This window comes from Danio rerio, chromosome 18 (assembly GCF_052040795.2).
Source record: "Danio rerio strain M-AB ecotype USA chromosome 18, GRCz13ab, whole genome shotgun sequence".
In the NCBI taxonomy this organism is placed as follows: Eukaryota; Metazoa; Chordata; class Actinopteri; order Cypriniformes; family Danionidae; genus Danio; species Danio rerio.
In genome coordinates, this window is record NC_141038.1 from 34,607,501 (window position 1) to 34,629,916 (window position 22,416).

General features: G+C 41.6%; 1 protein-coding gene across 4 annotated transcripts in view; it reads left to right on the forward strand.

Annotated features, from left to right (window-relative positions):
* The window catches only part of dhx36 (DEAH (Asp-Glu-Ala-His) box polypeptide 36), a 237,013-nt gene that overhangs the window by 16,153 nt on the left and 198,444 nt on the right, over window positions 1–22,416 (forward strand). For 3 of the 4 annotated variants that reach the window (XM_087292498.1, XM_087292500.1, NM_001128544.3), the window contains exons 2-5: window positions 5,917–6,056; window positions 6,157–6,394; window positions 6,501–6,539; window positions 6,717–6,887. In XM_087292498.1, coding sequence (XP_087148624.1) covers window positions 5,917–6,056; window positions 6,157–6,394; window positions 6,501–6,539; window positions 6,717–6,887 — 588 coding nt within the window. Of the gene's footprint in view, window positions 1–5,916; window positions 6,057–6,156; window positions 6,395–6,487; window positions 6,540–6,716; window positions 6,888–22,416 lie in introns of all 4 variants that reach the window. The other variant, XM_087292499.1, reaches the window with a different exon arrangement.

Here is a 22,416-nt window from a genome sequence, read left to right on the forward strand (position 1 = left end):
TCCAGAGATGCAGTCCAGGGATGGTGGAAAGTTGTAGATAGCCAATCATCACTGCAGCCCTCCACCAGTCAGGGCTTTATGGCAGAGTGGCCTGATGTAATCCTCTCTTCAGTGCAAAACACAGGAAAAACACCTAAAAGACTTCAAGATAGTGAGAAATAAGATTCTCTGGTCTGTTGAGACAAAGAGAAAACTGTTGGCCTTAATGGCCTCAATTCTAAGTGGTATGTGTGGAGAAAACCAGGCACTGCTCATCACCTGTCCAATACAGTCCCAACAGTAAAGCATGGTTTTGGCAGCATACTGTGGGGGTGTTTTTCAGCTGCAGGAACAGGATGACTGGTTGTAATTTGAAGGAAAGATGAATGTGGCCTAGCACAGGGATATCCTGGACAAAAAACTTCTCCAGAGTGCTCAGGACCTCAGACTGGGCTGAAGGCTTACCTTCCAACAAGAACAACTCCGAGACTATTCTTGAATGGCCCTGCCAGAGCCGTGTCTTAAACCCAATTGAGCATCTCTAGAGAGAACGCTCTGGTTACTAAAGTAACCATCGGGGAACGGAAATGCTATTATTGGATTTATTCATAATCCACGAATGGGGGAGATTTCGTTTCAGAAAGCCAATTGTCTGAAAGAGTATATAACGGGCCAATGAAATGCCAAATGAATTGGCAGCGTAAGCTTGCGCACCTGGAACTTATTGCCAATTAGCTCCGCATATAAGCCCAGGTGAAGCAAGGAAACACCATCCTTTTAAGCTTCAGAGACTGACACTTACAGCCAATGAACAGTCATTATGGCGATGCTAAATAGCATTTTCGTTCCCCTCCTCGGGGAACGAGGGTTACTTTAGTAACCAGAGCGTTCCCCTTCAGATGTTGAACTTCAATGCTATTAGTGGATTTATTCATAATCCACAAATGGGGGAATGTATGGAAAACGCCATAATGACTGCACCCTACCTTCGCCTCCGATGAGAGGATAGCCAGGCATAGAGTGAGCGCTCCTGCATCAAATAGAGGCGCGGTCCTCCAACGTGGTTCCTGGCCCTTACTTATCCTACTTCAAAAGAAGTTTTACGGATTAAGATGTAGTTTTTGGGAAGCTGCGGAGGCCATCTGCTACCCAATGGGGAGATATAATGGCAAAAATACTTATGGACTAGCCCTGAGAAGGGGGAGTATGCATATAATAAGATGGTTAGCGTAGAGGGAAGACACGGGTCCGCCCGTGAGGGGGGACTGCACCGTGGCTAAATAAGCATATGGGATCGCCTAGTGGGGATCACGCATAGCGGGCACCTATACCCAAAACGCGGCCTGATCAGCGGGCAGACCTACAACGTAGTGGGCCAGCAAGTGACTCCTCTGCTGAGTCAGTGTTGAGGCCTTGGAGGAATCTGCAGGGCTCACCTAACGGGGAACTTTACTGACAGATAAAAAAGTGCACATATCTCCGTGTTGGGGAGAATGGCGCAGCAAGCGTGTTTCAACACCTTAGCCAAGTTGTTTCCTCAATCACCAAGAGTTACCTAATACGCTTGAAAAAAACGGCTCGCAGATTGTAAAACCTTGCAAATGTGTTAGGTGTCGCCCAGCCCGCAGCTCTAAAGATGTCTGTAAGAGAGGCGCTGCGTCCAGTGGGCCAACCTTAGTTTCAATACGGCACTTCCCTATTGTCGACCGCCATAACAGACGAAAAGCTGCTCAGATGATCTAAGCTCTGAGTGCGGTCCACATAAATACGCAAAGCGTGAACTGGACAAAGTAAGGATAGGGCTGGGTCTGCCTCCTCTGGGGGCAGCGCTTGCAGGCTCACTACGTGGTATTAAAAGGGAGTGGTAGGAACCTTGAGCACATGTCGCGGGCGGGGTCTCAGGAACGTGAGAGTAAGCCAGCCCAATTACAGGCACGAGTCACTGACCAAAAAATGCCTCCAGGTCCCTGACCCTCTAAATCGATATCAATGCGACCAGCAGAGCTGTCTTCAGGGACAGAAACTTAAAGATACTGAGTAGAGGATCGAAAGGATCTGACGCAGGCTCGTGAGAACGAGGGCGAGATCCTAAGAGGCCATGAGAGGGGGCAGGGTGGATTCATTCGCTTAGTGCCCCTGAGGAACAGGATGATGAGGTTATGCGTTCCCACGGTGCTGCCAGCCAATTTCAGGGGTCTTCTCTGCGAGAGATGTACCATTCAGTGAATAGACTCCACTTCAGGGCATAGGCGCGCTTGGGGAGGAGGCTCTAGCCCTAGTGACGGTATTAACTGCAATCGGTAAGTTACCTAAGTCTTCCTCGCGTCTAAGGCCCACCGGTGGAGGTTTCAAAGATCGGCGAGGGTGCCAGATGGTGCCCTGTCCCTGAGAGAGTGAGTAGGTGCTCTCTCAAAGGGATCTGCCAGGGGAGGGCCATCGTGAGGAGAGAGAGCTCTGACATCCAGGTCCGGTTGGGCCAGAGGGCAACGAGCAATCTGTTCCTCGTCCTCTCTGACCTTGCACAGTAACTGCGCGAGCAGGCTCACTGGGGGAAACGCGTATTGCGCATGCCCCAAGGCCAGCTGTGAGCCAGTGCATCCGTGCCGAGAGCCCTCGGTCTGGGAGAAGAACAACTGGCAATGAGCGATCTCGGGGGAAGCAACAGATTGATCTGGGCTTCCCCGAATCACGCCCATATCAGCTGAACAGACTCAGGTAGGGGTCTCCATTCTCCAGGACGTAAAGGCTGCCGTGAGAGCACATCAGCAGCACGGTTGAGCTCGCCTGAAATGTGAATGGCGCGCAGCAATTTTAGCCGCGGATGACTCCAGAGGAGCATGAGACATGCAGCGAGAGCAAATACCCCCCATGCGGTTGATATACGCCACCGCCGCCGTGCTGTCCGTTCTGACTAGCACGTGTTGCTGCTCCAGCACCGGAAAAAAGAGTGGAGAGTGGAGGAACATTGCCAACAGCTCCAGGCGATTGATATGCCAATGCAACTGGGTTTCTTTTCACAGGCCCGCAGCTGCATGCCTGCTACGCATAGCCCCCCAGCCCATGCTGGAAGCATCTGTTAAACAACTAAATGACAGGATGCCTGTCCTAGAGTCACTCAGGCCTGTAGGAACGAGGGGTCGTTCCAAGGGCTAGGGGCGTGACGACACAGCACAGTAACAGTGACTCGGTGTGTGCACGCGTGCCATGCGCGTCTGTGGTCTCGATCGTGAAGCCAGTGCTGGAGTGGTCTCATATGGAGTAATCCAAGCGGCGTGAAGCAGCTGCGAATGCCATATGCTCCAGGAGCCTCTGAAATAATTTCAGTGGGACCACTATTTTGCTGTCGAGCTCTCTCAGACAGTTCAGCATCAGCTGAGCATGCTCTCCGGAGAGGCGCACTGCCATGGTGACCGAGTCCAGCTCCAGCCTGAGAAAAAGAGATCCTCTGCACGGGGGCGAGTTTGCTTTTTTCTCGGTTGACCTATAACCCCAACAGTTGGAGGTGCCGGAGCACTTTGTCTCTGTGCATAGTCAATTGCTCCCGAGAGTGGGCTAAAATCAGCCATTCATCGAGATAATTGAGTATGCGGATGACCGCAAGCCGAAGGGGCGCTAAGGCACCTTCTGCGAGCTTGGTGAGGATCCGCGGAGACAGAGAGAGCCCGAAGGGGAGGACTTTGTATTGCCAAGCTCGACCTTCAAACGCAAACCGCAGAACTGACGGTGACGAGGAAGAATGGAGACATGGAAATATGCGTCCTTTAGGTCTATTGCTGCAGACCAATCCAGAGGATGAACGCACCGGAGGATGCGCTTCTGCGTGAGCATTCTGAACGGCAGCTTGTGTAGACAGCGGTTCAAAACGCGCAGATCTAGGATTGGCTGTGACCCACCGCTCTTTTTGGGCACGATGAAGTGCGGGCTGTAAAACCCGCTCTCCATCTTGGCTGGAGGGACCGGCTCGATCGCATCCTTCGCCAGGAGGACAGCAATCTCCTCTCGCAAGACAGGGGTGGACAGGGGGCTGACCCTGGTGAATACACACCCGTATACTTGGGGGGGCCGTTTCGCAAACTGAATCGCATAGCCGAGTCTGATAGTGCGTATGAGCCACTGCGAAGGGCTGGCCTTGCTAACCAGGCAGGCAGAGCTCTCGCTAATGGACTCATCACTACAATCGCTGACGTACCAGCAGTAGGGTGCTGATCCGGGAAGCGCGAGGGAAGTGGAAAAGTGCTCTTTCATTGATGTTTTCATGGCAGTAAAAAGTGCCGTTGGAAATGGGGCCCCGCCCTCCAGCGGGGAAAGAGCAAGTTCCCTCTTATCCAGATGACCTGTCCCAGGGACGCTTTGCGGTTCGTTACCGGACTTAGCGGCGCTCTGGGCAAGGGGGGGCTGTCTGCTTTCGAGGTGCTCGACACACTCGCTACGCCAGAGGCGTGTGCAGGGGCGGTGCAGCTCTCGTAGGTGGGCGCCTTCGGCGAGGAGCAGATATGGATGGTACGACGGGCGGAGCGGGCTTACGGTCCCGCCGATTGGTGACATTACCCATCGCCTCAGACTGCTCTCTCGACGCCTCAAATTCCTGGGTGAATTCACAGACGGTGTCGCCGAACAGGCCAGCTTGGGATATGGGGGAGTCAAGAAAGCAGACTTTGTCGACTTTGCGCATATCAGCCAAGTTTAGCCAGAGCTGGCACTCCTGAACCACTAGTGTGGACATCGTCCTCCCCAACGCACATGCAGCGGACTTAGTGGTCTGAAGAGCATAGTCGGATGCGGTGCGAAGCTCATAAGCCTGGGTTGGACCCACCTTCGTGCAGCTCGGCCAGCGCCTGCGCTTAGTAGCACTGGTAGGTGGCCATCGCGTGCAAGGCGGAAGCAGCCTGGGCCGCAGCCTTGTAAGCTCTAGCTCTGAGGGAGGTAGATAACTTACAAGCTGTGGACGGGAGATGAGGCGGACCTCGCCAAGAAGAGGTGCCACATGGACAAAGATTGACCGCAAGGAATCGCCACATACCCCCTGGCCGCTCCACCGTCAAGAGCCGTCCTCTACGTAGCTTCCATCTAGTCGGTCCGGCTGCGGAGTTGGGAGATGATCCTCTGGACAGTGAGAATGCTCTCGTTCGCTCTGAATCGCTTGATCACAGCTGGAGGAACCCTCATCGACTCTCTCAGAAGGCTGTAATAGTCTCTGAAGCGAAAAGGATGATGTTTCCTTGCTTCACCTGGGCTTATGTGCGGAGATAATTGGCAATAAGTTCCAGGTGCGCAAGCTTACGCTGCCAATTCATTGGCATTTCATTGGCCCGTTATATACTCTTTCAGACAATTGGCTTTCTGAAACGAAATCTTCCCCATTCGTGGATTATGAGTAAATCCACTAATAGCATTGAAGTTTCTCATCCAAGGGGAACTGAAAATGGCTGTCCACTAACGTTTACCATCCAACCTGACAGTACTGGAGAGGATCTGCATAGAGGAATGGCAGAGGATACCCAAATCCAGGTGTGAAGAACTTGTTGCATCATTCCCAAAAAGACTCATGGCTGTATTAGATCAAAGGGTGCTTCTACTAAATATTGCGCAAATGGTCTGAATACTTAGGATCATGTGATATTTCAGTTTTTCTTTTTTAATAAATCAACAATTGACAAGGCTCTTTTTTTCTGTCAATTATGGGGTGCTGTGTGTACAATGAAGAAAAAAAGAACTAATCATTTTAGCAAATAGCTGAAATTTTTAGGGGGTCTAAATACTTTCCATACCCATTGTATACTAAACATTTTAGCATATCAATATAAAATGCATAACATATTCAATTATTATTACAAACCTTATGCAATAAAACAAGTGTTACAAATTGTTTATTTATTTGACCTGTCAATAACTTTTATAATTTATATTTTAAGAGTAAATATTGTTATGTTTTTTTAGAGGGCTGTTGTTCATATGGATGAATCACGAGAGAAGCACATTACTCAGTTGCTGAATACTGTCCAGAGAGATCTGGGTAGAGATGTGCATCCTTCCACATCTCAGAGTTGGAGGAACAAGGATGAGGCCCGTGGTCACAGGTGCAAATGCAATAATTTAACAATTATCAGATTTCAAATATTCATGGAAAATTATGACATTCTGAAAACTGTGTTGTCCAAAATTATGTTTTCATTCCAGTTACTTTGATGGAGATGATCCTGTAGAAACTCAAAACATTATGCCATTGCCAAAAGTTGAGCCTAAAGATGAAAAACAGGAGGATGCGATCAAGTCAAGAGCAAGTTTGAAAGAGGAACTTAATGAAACTAATTTAGAATACTTACTTCAAGATGTTGTGCAGATACCTTTTTTGGATGAGGAACTTAAGAAAGATCAACAGAAGAAGGAAGATAATGCTGCATACATTGAAATGTTGGTGAGTCTTGTTTTTTTTTTCCATAAGCTTGAATTTTTTTTCAAGGAAAAAAACAGATAAAAATCTTTTGCCAGCATATTGACTTAAGTGCAGAATTTCCCCCTAGAAATTCAGGAAGAAGTTACCTTCTTATGGGATGAGAGAGGTAAATGTCACATTTTCTAATTGTTGTTAATGAATTCACTGTTTGTGTACATATGTATGATGTGTCTACATTTAATTAATTTAGTCTCTTGTCTACATAGAACAAAGAATTTTAATTGGCTGATTACACAGTCAGTGTAATTTTTTTCATGGCCTATTGATTTTGGTCATCTTGTAGGAGTTGGTTAGGCTGATCAGTGCTAACCGGGTTCTGGTAATCAGTGGAGAGACAGGCTGTGGTAAAACTACCCAGGTCACTCAGTTCATCCTTGATGATTTTATCCAGAGGGGCCAGGGCTCTCTCTGCAGAGTGGTTTGCACACAGCCACGGCGTATCAGTGCCATATCTGTAAGTATAAGACACATTTCTTAAGAAATTTATTAAATATTTGGGTAAGGATTGGCTTTTTATTTAATGATGATATATTTTTGAAAAAAATCATATTTCTTTATTTAATAATAACAAATGTATTATTAGTATTGTTATTATTATTTCCCCAGTATCAAGAGTGGTTGGAGGAAATTAAATTCATCCAGTTTGTATTTGCAATGTAAATATGTGGCTGCACCTCAAAAGTTTGGCTGATAACATTTTAAAAATGTTGTAAGAAAAAATGATGATGACGAAGAAAATCTCAATGAAGATGTTTATTCAGCATAGCAGTCTCAAAATACATGGCAGTACCTTGGGTTCACTGGAGTCAGAATGAACCCTGAACATTCTTAAACTCAAACCTTTATACTGTTTTTGATATTGCCTTTAGATGTTAATGAAGTTGCTCCTTGGCTGTTGACCCAGCTGTTCTCCCTATCTCTTTATGTTAATGCAGTTTTAACACTATTGAAGAGATGGTTCTTTGTGCACCACACCCATCCCCTTTCTACTATTGTTACCATTTGGTCGAGATGTAGTCACCTCAAACAATGCAGAGACAAGACCTTGTTGACTTCTCTTTTCTTTCATAAGTCAGCCCTTTTGGGAAATGAGCATCAATTCACCATTTAGAGTGGAAGTTGGGTCGAGGCAGACTCATTTCTTACAATGTTTTTGAATTTTAATGATGTCTCTTATGGTTACCAAAGTTATAAATGGGGACTTGACAGTCCTCACACTTCTTCTTATGAGCTACTTGTTCTGCACTTTACCATATTCAAATTACATTCCTCAAAAGGCTCAATATCAAATAGCTCTGTTCAGGCATCGTTAGTGTCAATGTAAATCAAATCAAAATCACTTTTATTGTCACATTATCAGTGAAAAGCTTAGGTGCTAGCTTAGGTACTGTACTGCGTAAAGTACATTCATTCATTCATTCATTTATTCATTCATTCGTTAATTTTTTTCAGCTTAGTCTCTATTTCAGAGGTTGCCACAGTGAATTGAACCGGCAACTATTCTGGCACATGTTTTACACAGCGGATACCCTTCCAGCTGCAACCCAGTACTAGGAAACATTCACTCTCTCTCTCACACACTCATACACTACGGCCAAATTAGTTTTATTTAATTCACTTATACTGTATTTCTTTGGACTGTGGGGGAAACCGGAGCACATGGAGGAAACATATGCGAACACAGGGAGAACATGCAAACTAGTCCAGTCAGGACTCAAACCAGTGACCTTTTTGCGACACTGCTAACCCCTGAGCCACCATGCTACCTGCCTAAAGTTATAAGTTGTGTTTTGATAAAGTCATTTGACAGTAAGTGTTGTGCAATATACAAAATTTTCAGATCTTCTGCCTGAGAGATCGCCGTTACATGATAATATCGCATGGGGGCACAGCAGTGTTTATTTATTTGCCAGACAACTGGATGTTCCTTTCCTTTATGGACTTGGGAGAGGACCGCTACCAGGCCTGAGTCGGACACGTCGGTCTGGCGGACAAAGGGGCAGGTAAAGTCAGGGGCATGAAGTACCGGGGAGGAGGACAGGATCTGCTTCATCTCCTGGACTGCCTTTTCCACTGCTGGGTTTTTCTGTCTGCCCCTTCTTTGTGAGGTCTATGAGTGGGCTGGCTATGGATGAAAAATTGGGGATAAAACATCTATAGTAGCCCGCTAACCCCAGAAAAAGCTTGTACCTAGGTTTGTGTATATGGTGTAGCTGCCTTCTTTACGGCATCCACTTTCTTTTACTGCGGCTGTATTAGTCCCCTTCCAATTGTATAACCTAGGTACTTGGCCTCTGAGTCCTAGATGGCATTTTTGGGGGTTAGCTGTGAGTCCTGCCCAACGTAGCTTTAACAGCACCTTGTTTGAGTGGATGACGACGTCGTCCAGGTATGCTGCTGCGTAGTTCTGATGGGGACAGAGCAAGATATCAATCATACGTTGGAGTGTTGCCGGGGCCCTGTGGAGCCCGAAGGGGAGGACCCGGTACTGCCAGTGGCCACCAGGAGTCGAGAAGGCAGTTTTTTCTTTGACAACTGGTGACAGTGGTATCGGCCACTATCCTTTCGTAGGGTCAAGAGTGCTGATGAATTGGGCTTCACCGAGCCGATAGAGCAGTTCACCCACCCGAGGCATTGGGTACCCATCAAAGCTAGATGTTTTGTTGAGCCTCTAAAAATCATTACAGAAGCAAAGGTTGCCATCAGATTTTGGGACCATCACGGTCGGGCTGGACCACGAGCTACATGATGGTTCGATGACCCCCAATTCCAACATCTTCTGGATTTCTTCTGCAATAGCTAGCCAGTGAGCCTCTGGGATCCGGTAGGGCCGCTGCCGCAAGACTATCCCTGGGGGGATTTGCTGATATCATGTAAGATGATGGAGGTGCGCCCAGGCATTCACAGAACACATACTGGAACTGACCGACCAGGTCTTGCAGTTCCATCTATTGGGTGGCCGACAGTTATTCTCCCAGATGAACAATGGGTTGATGCCTCTCTGTGAAGGCCACTAGCTCACCGAGAGGAGGGATCCAAAGCTTCAGTAAGTTATTGGGGTATAGTTGTTCCTCCTGGCGGCATCCCGGCTGACGGACGCGGTGATTGACTGGACCGACCCGTTTCACCACCTCAAATGGACCTTTTCAAGATACAGGAGTCCACGGGCTGTCATCTAAAAAGTAATTCAAAAGGTGTAAAACCTGTGGAGGCCTGGGGGACTTCCCGAATGCCAAACAACACATACGGGATCATGAGGTCCCAGTCGCACCCATCCTCTGCGACCACTCGGCGGAGCATTCGTTTCAGCGTCTGGTTGAACTGCTCCACTAGGCCATCTATTTGGGGGTTATAAACTGATGTCCGCAGCTGTGTAGTTTTGAGCAGTTGGCAGAGGTCCGCCATCAGCCGGTACATGAAGAGGGTTTCCTGGTCAGTCAGAATCTCAGAGGGTATCCCTACCTGACTGCAGAGCAGGAAGAGTTCCTTAGAGATTGCCGGAGCGGTGGCTTTGCATAGGGGAATAGCCTCTTGGTATTTGGTGGCATAATCCAGGATTACCAGGACGCGTTTATGGCCCTGGGCTGATTTTGGTAGCGGCCCTATCAGATCCATCCCAATCCGGGAGAAGGGCACCGCTATAATGGGTAATGGGATCAGCGGGCTGGGGGTTTGTCTTTTGACAGGTGGGGCAAGTCTGGCAGAACCTTCGTACTGCCGCCTTAAGCCCTGGCCAGTGAAATCCGTCCCAAATGTCTCACCATTGGGTGGGTATGGGCCAACTCCAGGACAGTCTTAGTCTTGCTTCTGGGCACTACTGACTTTTTTTTTTTACTTTTTAAACTTTTTTCTCTTACCGCTGCTCTGCGACACAGTACAGCAGCCCATTTTGTATAATGAAGTACACGAGGGTGTGAGGCGCAGGCAGTCTTTCTTGATCTTTCACCATTCTTACTTGAGCCTAACAGTTCTGCAGACTCTTGTCCTCTCTTTTATGGAGCTAGATTTGTTTCTTTATTATTCAATCAAAAATATTTAGTTTTAAAGAAAAATTAAGTATGTAGTAATTAAAAAATTAAAGATTTCAAATAAAAAACACGTTTAATTTAAAAACTTATGTCAACGATAATAAAATATTTTGGATTGCAAAAAATAAACAATTGTCCTATTATGCAGTTACCACAATTTTCATTGCACACTCATTAATTTTGCTCTCTTTTCTGCTGTCTTTTATTGCACATTTAGAATCTTTGCTTGCAGGTTGAAATGTTTTGCTTGTGAGTTGAAAAGTTTTGAACCCATGAATGCCAGGGTTAATTTTGTGTCTTTAGTATTCAAACAAACATATGAAGTTTTTGACCAAAACTAGGTACAATGTAAATAAAAAATAAAAGATTTCAAATAATAAAAAATGTTTATTTAAAAAAAATCACACTGCAAAAAAATAAACTATTGCCATTTTATGCAGTTACCACCAGATTAATTCATTGTGTGCTCATTCATTTTGCTTTCGGTTTTGTTTCATTTTTGCGGATCTAAAATCTTTGCTTTTGAGTTGAAAAGTTTTGCGAGTTGAAAACTACAGCTCAGTGGGCGGGATCTTATGAAACACCTTATTCTATTGGTCATCTTGATTGAGGTCACAGGTTGGCCACGCCCATTAAATTTTCGCGCGGTTGGAATTGTCTTCCGTGACAGGAGCGAGCTAATGGCTAGCAACAGGTCTTCTTTAAGGTAGGTTAACTGAAACTGTATAATAACTTGTGTATTACCATCCACATTTCCCATCTGATTATGTTACGACTGCTAGTATTAAACTTTGTCTAGTCAGATTAGCTGTATGTCCACCAACATAGTCTGGATGCAGACGCGATGGAGAACAGTTGTGCACGTCTCAGCTGTGCACATACTTTTGAACACATGTATTGTTAATATCTTGCACGTATTTCATCTAATGTTAGTCAATCGAGAGTATTCATCAATATCACTGACTAGACAGAGTTTAGGAAAATGTGGATGGTAATATTCAAGTTATTATACACTTTCAGTTAACTTACCTTGAAGAAGACCTGTTGCTCGCTCTGGTCACTAAAGGGAGTTCAGTACAATCGCGTGAAAACGTAATATATGTGTATATCATGAGATGGACTGTAAACTCATTTTTAAAAGGTAGATTCAGGTCGCTGCCACGATTTCATATTAAATTATAGCTGACAGGCATTTTTGAACATCCCTACAACTACTGTATTGTTACTTAACACGCTTATGCATCCTAATTCCCTTAACTAATGCTTTGCTAGAGATAAATCATGTTAGTAAAAAGTCTTAAAAACATGAATGACATGCCTGTTGAAGAATGTGAGTTGTTCAGTATTTGCTGCATTAAGTAACATTACTATTTGTATAAGTTTCCGTTAACAAACATTTAGTATTACTGAATAAATGTTGTTTATTTAATTATGTTATCTTGTCAGTGAACAAATACATTATTGTATGTGTCCATAAACATTGGCTAATTACATTGAGCTGTTAATATAAGGAGATACAATAGAACATGACAAGTTAACGTTAACAGTTTATGCTGAACAAACTCTTACTCGTTCATCATGATTTTAAATGCATTAATATGTTTAGTAAACATTAACAAAGATTAATCATGGCTTAACAGATATGCTATGCATTATTAATTCAAGTTAACTAATGTATGAACTAACATTCATATGCCAAACGAAATATGCTAAATAAATATTTGTCAAGTTCATAATGAAATACACATAACGTTACACTGAGTTACTACATTTTCTAACAGTGGAGAATGAATATGATGCTCCAGTTCAAAGAGACAGCTCTTGAGTGGAAACTAAGAGCAACGGGCTGCCGATAATGTTTCCCAGACTGTTTGCAGACCTACTGTACACCTGGCCATCATCTACAGACAAAAAGCCTGACTTTAACGGTACATCAATGTATATTTTCCAAAATACACTGGCCTTGCGTTGCCCTTTACAACTGTACAGTACTGATGGCCGACATCATAATGTTAATCGAGAAAATTCAAAAATATCGCTGACTAGAGTTTAATACTAGCAGTCGTAACATAATCAGATGGGAAATGTGGATGGTAATACACAAGTTATTATACAGTTTCAGTTAACCTACCTTAAAGAAGACCTGTTGCTAGCCATTAGCTCGCTCCTGTCAGGAAGGCGATTCCAACCGCGCGAAAATGTAATGGGCGTGGCCAACCTGTGACCTCAATCAAGATGACCAATAGAATAAGGTGTTTCATAAGATCCCGCCCACTGAGCTGCAGTTTTCAACTCGCAAAACTTTTCAACTCAAAAGCAAAGATTTTAGATCCGCAAAAATGAAACAAAACCGAAAGCAAAATGAATGAGCACACAATGAATTAATCTGGTGGTAACTGCATAAAATGGCAATAGTTTATTTTTTGCAGTGTGATTTTTTTTTAAATAAACGTTTTTTATTATTTGAAATCTTTTATTTTTTATTTACATTGTACCTAGTTTTGGTCAAAAACTTCATATGTTTGTTTGAATAATAAAGACACAAAATTAACCCTGGCATTCATGGGTTCAAAACTTTTCAACTCACAAGCAAAACATTTCAACCTGCAAGCAAAGATTCTAAATGTGCAATAAAAGACAGCAGAAAAGAGAGCAAAATTAATGAGTGTGCAATGAAAATTGTGGTAACTGCATAATAGGACAATTGTTTATTTTTTGCAATCCAAAATATTTTGTTATCATTGACATAAGTTTTTAAATTAAATGTGTTTTTTTATTTGAAATCTTTAATTTTTTAATTACTACATACTTAAATTTTCTTTAAAACTAAATATTTTTGATTAAATAATAAAGAAACAAATCTAGCTCCATACTCTTTGGGCTTTACCAAATGATCTTCTTGTTGTCATATGTTGGAACATATAAAAAATACATTAGGTGGAATATTTGTACACTCACCCCCTCTGTTGCTTTCTGTAGCCATCATAACTTTTTTTCTGTCTTTTAGTGTCCGAGCCCAGGGTCGTCATCGTATGCTGGTTGTTGGCTGCTCTGTAACGCCCCATTCACAAGGGGCTTCAGCGTCAACGTTTGACTGAAGGCGTGTCTGTAGTTGGGGCCTCTGAATCGGCGCTGATGGATCCACAAAGCAGTTCGGCAACGCCTGACGTCTCCCATTCATAGTGAATGGGAAGCATTGACGCTGACGCCCAGTGTGAATGGGGCGTAAGGAGCTCCTCTAATCTTGTCTAATCTCTCCCAAGTAGGAGGGGAACAGGGATATCCGGGACAATGTCTATCTCTAACAGCCATGAGCCGGGACTGGCTGCAATGGTCACCAATTGTGTTGGCACTCCTCTGGTGTCTCCATGTACACGTTTAGGGGTACGGTGGCTTTCTGACTGCATCAAATGGTCACGGTCCCTGGTTGTATTAGTGTTATGGCTCTTCCTATATCCAATACAGCTTTAATTGTTCTCCCTTCCACTTTCACTTTGTGCATCGGGGCTCCTCTTGACATTGTTCGGTGAACAATGCAGCCGGTCAGCCATGCTCGTGCTGAAGGGGAAGGTGGTTCAGTGGTTCATCCTCCGGGCTCAAAACCATGGGTCTGCTGCCTGGTCTAGAGGTGCCCTCTGCGGGTCACCAGGTTGCCCCCCGGGGCTGGGCTGTTGCTCTTTCTGTACTGTGGCGGGTCATGGTGACGTCTGACAGCTCCACTGCTTCAACCAGCTGTGCCAGAGATGTTGGATTCCTCATACTAAGCAGAACTCTCAGACGTCTGGGAAGTGTGCAGAGCAACCGCTCTATAACTACTTTCTCAGATACCCTGACACCTGTGGGGTTTTCCACAAGCGTGTGTAAAACGGGCTGCTTGATAACGAATGGGAGGTTGTCATCATATGTCCAACCAGTAAATTGTTGTGCTGCACATACTGATGACAACCCGACACGGCCTAATATTTTGCTTTAAGTGCCTCATAATGTAAATTGGTTATTGTAAAGAATAATATGCCCGCTGTGACTCCCCAGTTAAATATGGAGCTAATAAACGGGCCCACTCTTTTTTTTGGCCATTTCTCTCTTAAAGCTATTATTTCAAAATTATTTCAACTCTTTGGTTTAAATCAAATTTAAACTTTAGGTATTCAAATCCAAAGGTGTATCACGAACATGATACACATAGAATTATTTAAAGCTTACACTTAGCCTACATATTTGTCCAGCAAATAGAATGGTTAGTGTAAAGCAATCCTGTATAAAATTATTATGTGGTCAACAAACCAAATTTATGAATTGTGTTTATTTAATCAGCAAGGTAACAATATCTGAAGCTGGGACATTAATTTATAAAGCACACAGCACACCAACATGGATCTTAAAAACTAAACACAATTTTATTGCTACTCTATAACAGTGGTTCCCAACCTTTTTCTTTGGGGGCCCCCCCTATAAACATATACAAACACTGGAGCCCCCCCACCATATAAATACACACGCACGCACACACACACATATGTACTGTGTGTATATATATATATATATATATATATATATATATATATATATATATATATATATATATATATATATATATATATATATATATATATATATATATATATATATATATATGTATATATATATATATATATATGTATATATATATATATATATATGTATATATATATGTGTGTGTGTGTGTGTGTGTGTGTGTTTGTGTAATATTAATATATAGTAATATATATAGAAAATATTAATTAATCAGTTTTAACTTGTCTTGGCCTTCAATAAAACCAAAATTTAGGTAGGGTTTGTCATACTGTCTAATCTTTTTCTTCGCCTCTGAAGAATCACTGCATTTACGTTTGTCTGCCATTTTTGTTTTGATTTTGCCTTTACGACACGTTGACAAGCAGATTGCCCGAGTGAGCAAAATTTAAATAATTATTTAAAGTTATTTATTTTAATTATTTTCACTATTATGTTGGAATTTTAAGCATGTGTTTAGATTATTTTTTATTTTTTGGGCTGCTCGATTTTGGGAAAAATCATAATCACGATTATTTTGGTCATAATTGTAATCACGATTATTCAAAACCATTGCCAGTTAAAGTCAAAATTATTAGCGCTCCTGAGTTTTTTTTTTTTTTTTATAAATATTTCCCAAATTATGTTTAACAGAGCAAGGAATTTTAACAGTATTTCCTATAATATTTTTTCTTCTATTTGTTTTATTTTAGCTAGGATAAAGACAGGTTTAAATATTTTGAAACCAATTTAAGGTCAATATTATTAGCCCCCTTAAGCAATATATATTTTTGATTGTCTGCAAACAACTGTATACATACGTTATTTTCCACCCTGCAAAGGAAAGAGAAATAAATACAATAGAATAAAATAAAAATATGAAACAAACTGTGCTTTAAGCATCTTCACTGTAAGAAAAACACTTTAGCTTCAGCATTCCTTCAGTCAAGAGCAGCGAGGGTTTTCTCGTTATGTTTGTTTAATAATGATAAAAACAGGCGGCAAAAGGATTATAGCGCGCTGTATCTTTAATGGTTTCTCTTTCACGTCGTTTGATCCTCAACTCGTTTGTTTATTACACAAATGAGGGTTAATGTAAATAATCACTAAACACCGCGTTTTGACACCTATTTGACCATTAAAGCGTTCACGTTAAGATGACTTTAGATGTCTGCGCTCCTCTGCTAGTCTCAGTGTGTGAATGAGAGTGAATGCTGACCGGCCACATGCTTCTGACTGCGTAATCGTGCTGCACACACACATAAGCTCTTTCGCGCTTTTAAGAGCAACACGTGTACAACTGTGGCGAAATATGATGCAATAATCATTTATCTCGATTAATGCTTTTTTATAATCGTTTGAAACCGAAATCTAAATCGGATTTTCGATTAATTGCAAAGCCCTTTATAACAGTGGACCATTTTTATGCCTTTTTCTACCTCAATACTTATCCTCTCCCGCGCCCCCCCTGTGAACTCTGGCGCCCCCCTTAGGGGGGCGCGGACCCCAGGTTGGGAACCACTGCTCTATAACACAACATACTAATCTACATAAAACACACAAACGCACATGCACACAAGCAGCTTAAGGAACATTATGATGGAGAAAGAGTAAGGATTCAACTTCTAGCATTTGCTAAGTGCTTAGCATTACAACCTGAGAGAAACCACTAAAGCAGAGAATTTCGCTATTCTTTAATACTTAATACTTACCGGCAAAGACAACTAGGAAATTTCCTTGTTCAAAGATTTATAGGCTTTGGGTATTGGTCGGGCCTACACAGTAATTGTCCAATCAAAGAAGCTGTGGGGTGGAATTACACCCCCATTCCCTTCTCTAGGAGGCTGGGTTGACACATTGTGTGAGTGTCGTGTGCTACCTGCCTTTGATTGGAAGTTATTAAAATAAATTATTGTAACATGGACTCTTTTTAGGGTATGGCTTCTACATATAAACCAATGCATTTGAAACTTTCCTATTTTTTAATCAATACCTAACATGAAATATTTCACAAACATTCTGTAGATTTCATCCACCATCAATGGCTATAACCCATTAAATATTTACAACAGTTAAGTTAAACACATGGATTATTTACACACAAAAACCCACAGAAGCTTAAAGCAAGCATACATTACTCAAATAAACACAGTTTAACTGATTGTTCATTTAAACTTTGGAAGCTTTTTGATCGCTTTTTTGTCTGTCTGTGGAAAGACCAAAGTTTAAAGCCCTTACAATATGGATTCAAAAAAAAGAAAGAAAACAAGCTGGTCCAAGAAGAAAAATTCTAACTGTACAGCGCATAATTGGTGACGCAAGCATGCTTAGGTGCAAATGTAATGTGAGTGCAGGCTGTCGGGGGAGACAGGAGAGGGGACGAGCGTGCCTCTGCCCGGTTCAAGGCAACTGTACATGGTGTGAGTACGCCCTAAGTCTTCATTGGTGCACTGCTGCATCTTTCCAGTCACCAAAAAACGCAGAGTTATTATTACCTTCATTTCTGCAGTTAAGGCAGTGTTTCGTAGAGTGTGAGAAGTTATTGCATTTATGACTAGATTAGTTACAGACAGAAATAATACATTCATGATGAAATCTTTTCGCAACTCCCTGTCAACATATAATTGCAACACATTTTTTTGTTCTTAAAAAAATGCAAGGTCTCCTCCTCTTTGCTGCCATCTTGTTACTCTTAACTAGGTTAGGATACATCCCAAACACTCCTAAATAATTTAGGAGATGAGACCAAGTCTTAACTCTTCAGACTGAATTTCTTCTAAAGGGAATACTTTGCTACAAATTGTTTATAGCCTGGCCCATTTTGGTCAAAGTAGTTGATTAAATTAACAAAAGTGAAACTGACTGGCGCAATATGGATTGGCATTAACATATGATTTATCCTAATATAGGCTACTTTGAAACTGAATATTTCACTGTAATTTTATATATTAATATTTAATTTAACAGACCAGTTTGTTTTTTGGCGCTGAAGCATATAAGCGAACATTGTTTTGAACTTTGTCCGTCTCGCTCACAGCGAGATTTTGGAGGAATTATCAAGTAAAACTGGCTATAGAAACTGCTCATTTCAGTTAATTTTGCCAACTGACAACCGCCGCTCGTTAACCAAATGTTAACCATTAACAGATTAATATAAAAATATCATTTAATAATAAAAAATGTACTTGCCTATTTTTTGTGACACAATAAATTTTGCATTTTAAAATACTGATTTATTTTAGCATGCGAACAGCATGCAGACTATAACAGAGCATCTTCACGCACCTGCAGTGTTTTCACAAGCAAAAAAACAAACAAACAAAAAAAACAGAATAAGCTAAATCCTGCTCTAGATCTTTTTCACTTAAATGACAATGACAAATTTAGAAAACGAAAACACTGACTGAATCCTTTTTTAAAAACAAGAATAGACTGTTTGTCCAATCCTGTTTTTTTCTTCCTTCAAATAAAAATATCAGGCTACCTCAAATAGATCGCTTCACGGAAAATATGCATTTAATTAATGCTTCAAAGTTAGTGTTATATTGCAAAACCTGTCAACATTATAATAAAAGTCATTAGTTTAAAGATTAGGGGCTCTATTTTGACGGTCCATGCGCAGAGCGCAAAACGCAGGGCGCAAACGCTTTCAGGGCGTGTCAGAACACATTTTTGCTCATTTAAGAATGGGAAAATCTGCTTTGTGCCGTGGTGCATGGTCTAAAAGGGTTGAGTTTATTTTCTTAATGAGTTATAGGTGTGTTTTGAGAATAAACCAACCAGAGTCTCATCTCCCATTACCATTAAGAGCCAGCTGCATCGCGCCATATACGCACATGACGTAAAGTAAGTTCATTTTCGCTTTTGTTCTCGTGGATAGGGAAACCTTCCTGCACAGACATCAATTAGCCTATAAATAATTAATTTTGTTTGTTAAGCGCAAAGATTTGTTTCAAAACTATTTCTAAATTCAGTTTTAATTTCCAGCAAACGAATAAATGAACAATAATAACAAAGTGTGGTCAAAATACTGAGTTATTTCCAAATACACCTGCCATGTCTCATATGGTCTAAAACCTGACAGGTGGGCAAATCTTAAGTTTGTTTTTAATAAAACAAATATAAATATGGATATAATAAATAATACTGCTTATAATAATAACATTATGCAAAAGCAAATTGAATGAATTGAAAAAGCCATCCGAGATGAAGAAAGTATGACGGCAGTGGTTTTTAAATTCATGTAGGCTAGAAATTAATATGTTTTGTAATATTTTAATCATTTATATGTATATCCTATATATATCATTATATATATATATATATATATATATATATATATATATATATATATATATATATATATATATATATATAATATATATACATCTTTAATATATTATATCTTTTTCATATGTAAAGATATTTGCGTATTGCTCTACATCTTGTGTGTAGTGTGTAAGCCAGGCGCACTTTGCGCCGGACAATAGACCGTCTTTGTTCTGGTCTAAAGAACAGACTATTTACAGTTTCTCAAAATAGCAACGTGCCAAAACACGCCTGATTTTTTAGACCAGAACGCCTATGGGCGCACATTTGAGCGCAAATGCATTTGCATTTGCATTTTAAACAGTGTGGCGCAACACCTCAAAATGATCCTTGCGCTGAGCCGAAAGTAGCAAAAGACTATTGCGCCACGCCTTGCGCCACATTGCGCAGGGTGTATGATAGGGCCCTAGGTCTTATTTATGATTGACTTATTTCACCTGTCTGACTCGCGCCGCACTTGTGTGTGCGCGCTGCGCGTAATGAATGACAATGACAATGAACCTTAAGGCTCTGTTGACTTTTTGTAAAGTATTGGCTACTACATAGCAAATAACAATTTTGTTGTTTACATATGCGTTAATGTATTGCATTAATTTGCATACATGTTTTTAAGCTGTAAAATGAAAGCCTCAGTATGGTGTGGTGTTCACTATGCAAAAATCAAGAAGTGTGGATTTGTTTTATTAGTAGATTAGGCCAGGGGTTTTCAAACTGTGGGTCGCGACCAACTAGTGGGTCGCACAGTGAACAAAGGTGGGTCGCGCAACGTCACGTAGCTGACCGCAGCTATATTTACATTGCGGTGAATCCAAACTAGTACGATATAAAACTAGTTCGATGACCGCAATAACTCAAAAACCTCTTACCCTAAAAATATATAAAATGTGTTTCCTACAAAAAGACAAAACTGGTTATGTTTCACAGCTGTCATTTTCTTTTTTTCGCTCGATATTATGAGCACTGTTCCGTTTGAGCCCTCGCAATCTGCGTTTAGCCGGGAGAGCTCGAACAAAGCGGAGCTCTCAGTAAGAGACCATTGGAAAAGTGCTTTTTTTTTTTCTTTTTTTTGCTCCGTCCTGCGTGTTTTATTTTAAACACTACTAATTTTCTCTTAAATACACAGTTTATGCCGCCCTTAGTTACAACCCGAAGGCCGAGGTTCCTTTTTCACAGATGTTTAATGGACTTATCGACACAGATGCTGACATTAACACTGTAGAGCTGTATAAATGATTACGATAACAACATCAGATACATTCACATACATAAGGATTAAGCATACAACTTTAAAGTAATTAATGAACAAAAATACATTCACATACCACTTTGCCTGCTTGTAAACTAAGAGAGGAGGGATACATCCATCGATTTCTTGGTTATAGCACTTATAACTCACAAAAGAAACATCCTTAAATATTTCCCTTTCATGCGACTGCCCAACCCGGAAGTAGTATTGTTGCTGGGCAAGATGGGAATGAAATTAAAAAATGTCCAAAACCCGTTAGAATGAGTAACTTTTGCTCAAATAAACCATAGATCGGTAAATAAGGCAACAATAAGAATTTTAAAATGATGAAAAATAAAAAATTATACATATTAAACTAATCACAAGTTATTGAAGAAAACACGTTTAAAGTACACTAGCGCCATCTAGTGGAAACAATATATCACTGCTTTATGAGAGCAGTTACACTGCCACCATCACACTATGTGGGATTATTACAGGAGTTATGCATATCAAAGAATTTCAGTGACCCTTTTGTACATGTTAGGTATACACAAAGTAATGTCCCTCTGTTTACCTCCTTAATCAGCTTCAACAATTAATACTGTTTTGTGTATTGGTCTTTCTAAATAAACTGGCTTACTTGTGCGTGCACCTTTACTATCGAGTGTTGCATTACTGACAATTAGCTTAAGCCTTCTCACTCTACCATCAGTTCCTGGAACTTCTTCTACCTTGGCTAGCTTCCACTGATTTCGAGGTGCTAAGTCATCTTCCAGCAGAACAATATCATTTTTCTGAGCATTTCTCCGGCTCTTATGCCTCTTATTTCTCTGCTGCAGACTCATCAGATATTCCTTTCTCCACCTGGTCCAAAACTCATTCGCTAGAAACTGAACTCTCTTCCATCTTTTATGAAGATATAGATCTTCCCTTACAAACTCTCCGGGAGGTGGTGCAATGATAGTGGGCTTCATTGTCAGTATGTGATTAGGCGTCAATGGTTCTGGTCCCATAGGATCATTTATGTGCTCTGAAGTCAATGGACGACTATTGACTATTGCCATTACTTCATACATGAATGTTCTCAAGGATGTCGTGTCTAGTCTATTTGCAGCCTGGTCTTGGATAGATGTTAATACACTCCTTACAGATCGTATCTGTCTCTCCCAGACACCACCCATATGACTGGAGGCAGGTGGATTCATGCTGAAAGTACATCCAAGCTCCTTTACAGGTTCCTCATTCATCCCTTTCATTAACTCCACAAACTCTCGCTTAGCACAAACAAAGTTGGTACCTTGATCGCTGTACAGCTTATTCACATTGCCACGTATTGCAATGAAACAACGCAGAGAGTTAATGAAAGCATCAGTGCTGAGATCATCAAGCACTTCCAGGTGAATGGCTTGTGAACACATGCAGGTGAACAGGAGTCCGTATCTCTTCAGTTCTCTCCTTCCTTCCTTAACATAGAATGGCCCGAAGCAATCCATGCCACTATATTTAAAAGGTGCGGTGGTTTCCATCCTTTCTGGAGGCAGGTCAGCCATCTTCTGCTCCTGATTGCATTTTCTTAGTTTTCTACACTTCACACATTTGTAGATAAGAAATAAAACTTCACTGCTGCATTCCCAAATCCAAATGCCATTAGAGCGAATTTTATTTAAGGTAATGCATCAACCTTGATGTTGCACTTTCTTATGAAAATGTTTTATGAGAAGATGAGATGCATAATGACCCTTGGGAAGAATGGCCGGATGCTTGACATGAGGGTGAAGCTCAGCTTGTGTCAATCTTTCTCCCACCCGTAAGATACTGTGATCATCAAAAAAGGGTTTAACTTGTACAGCTTATTGGACCCCTTTGAA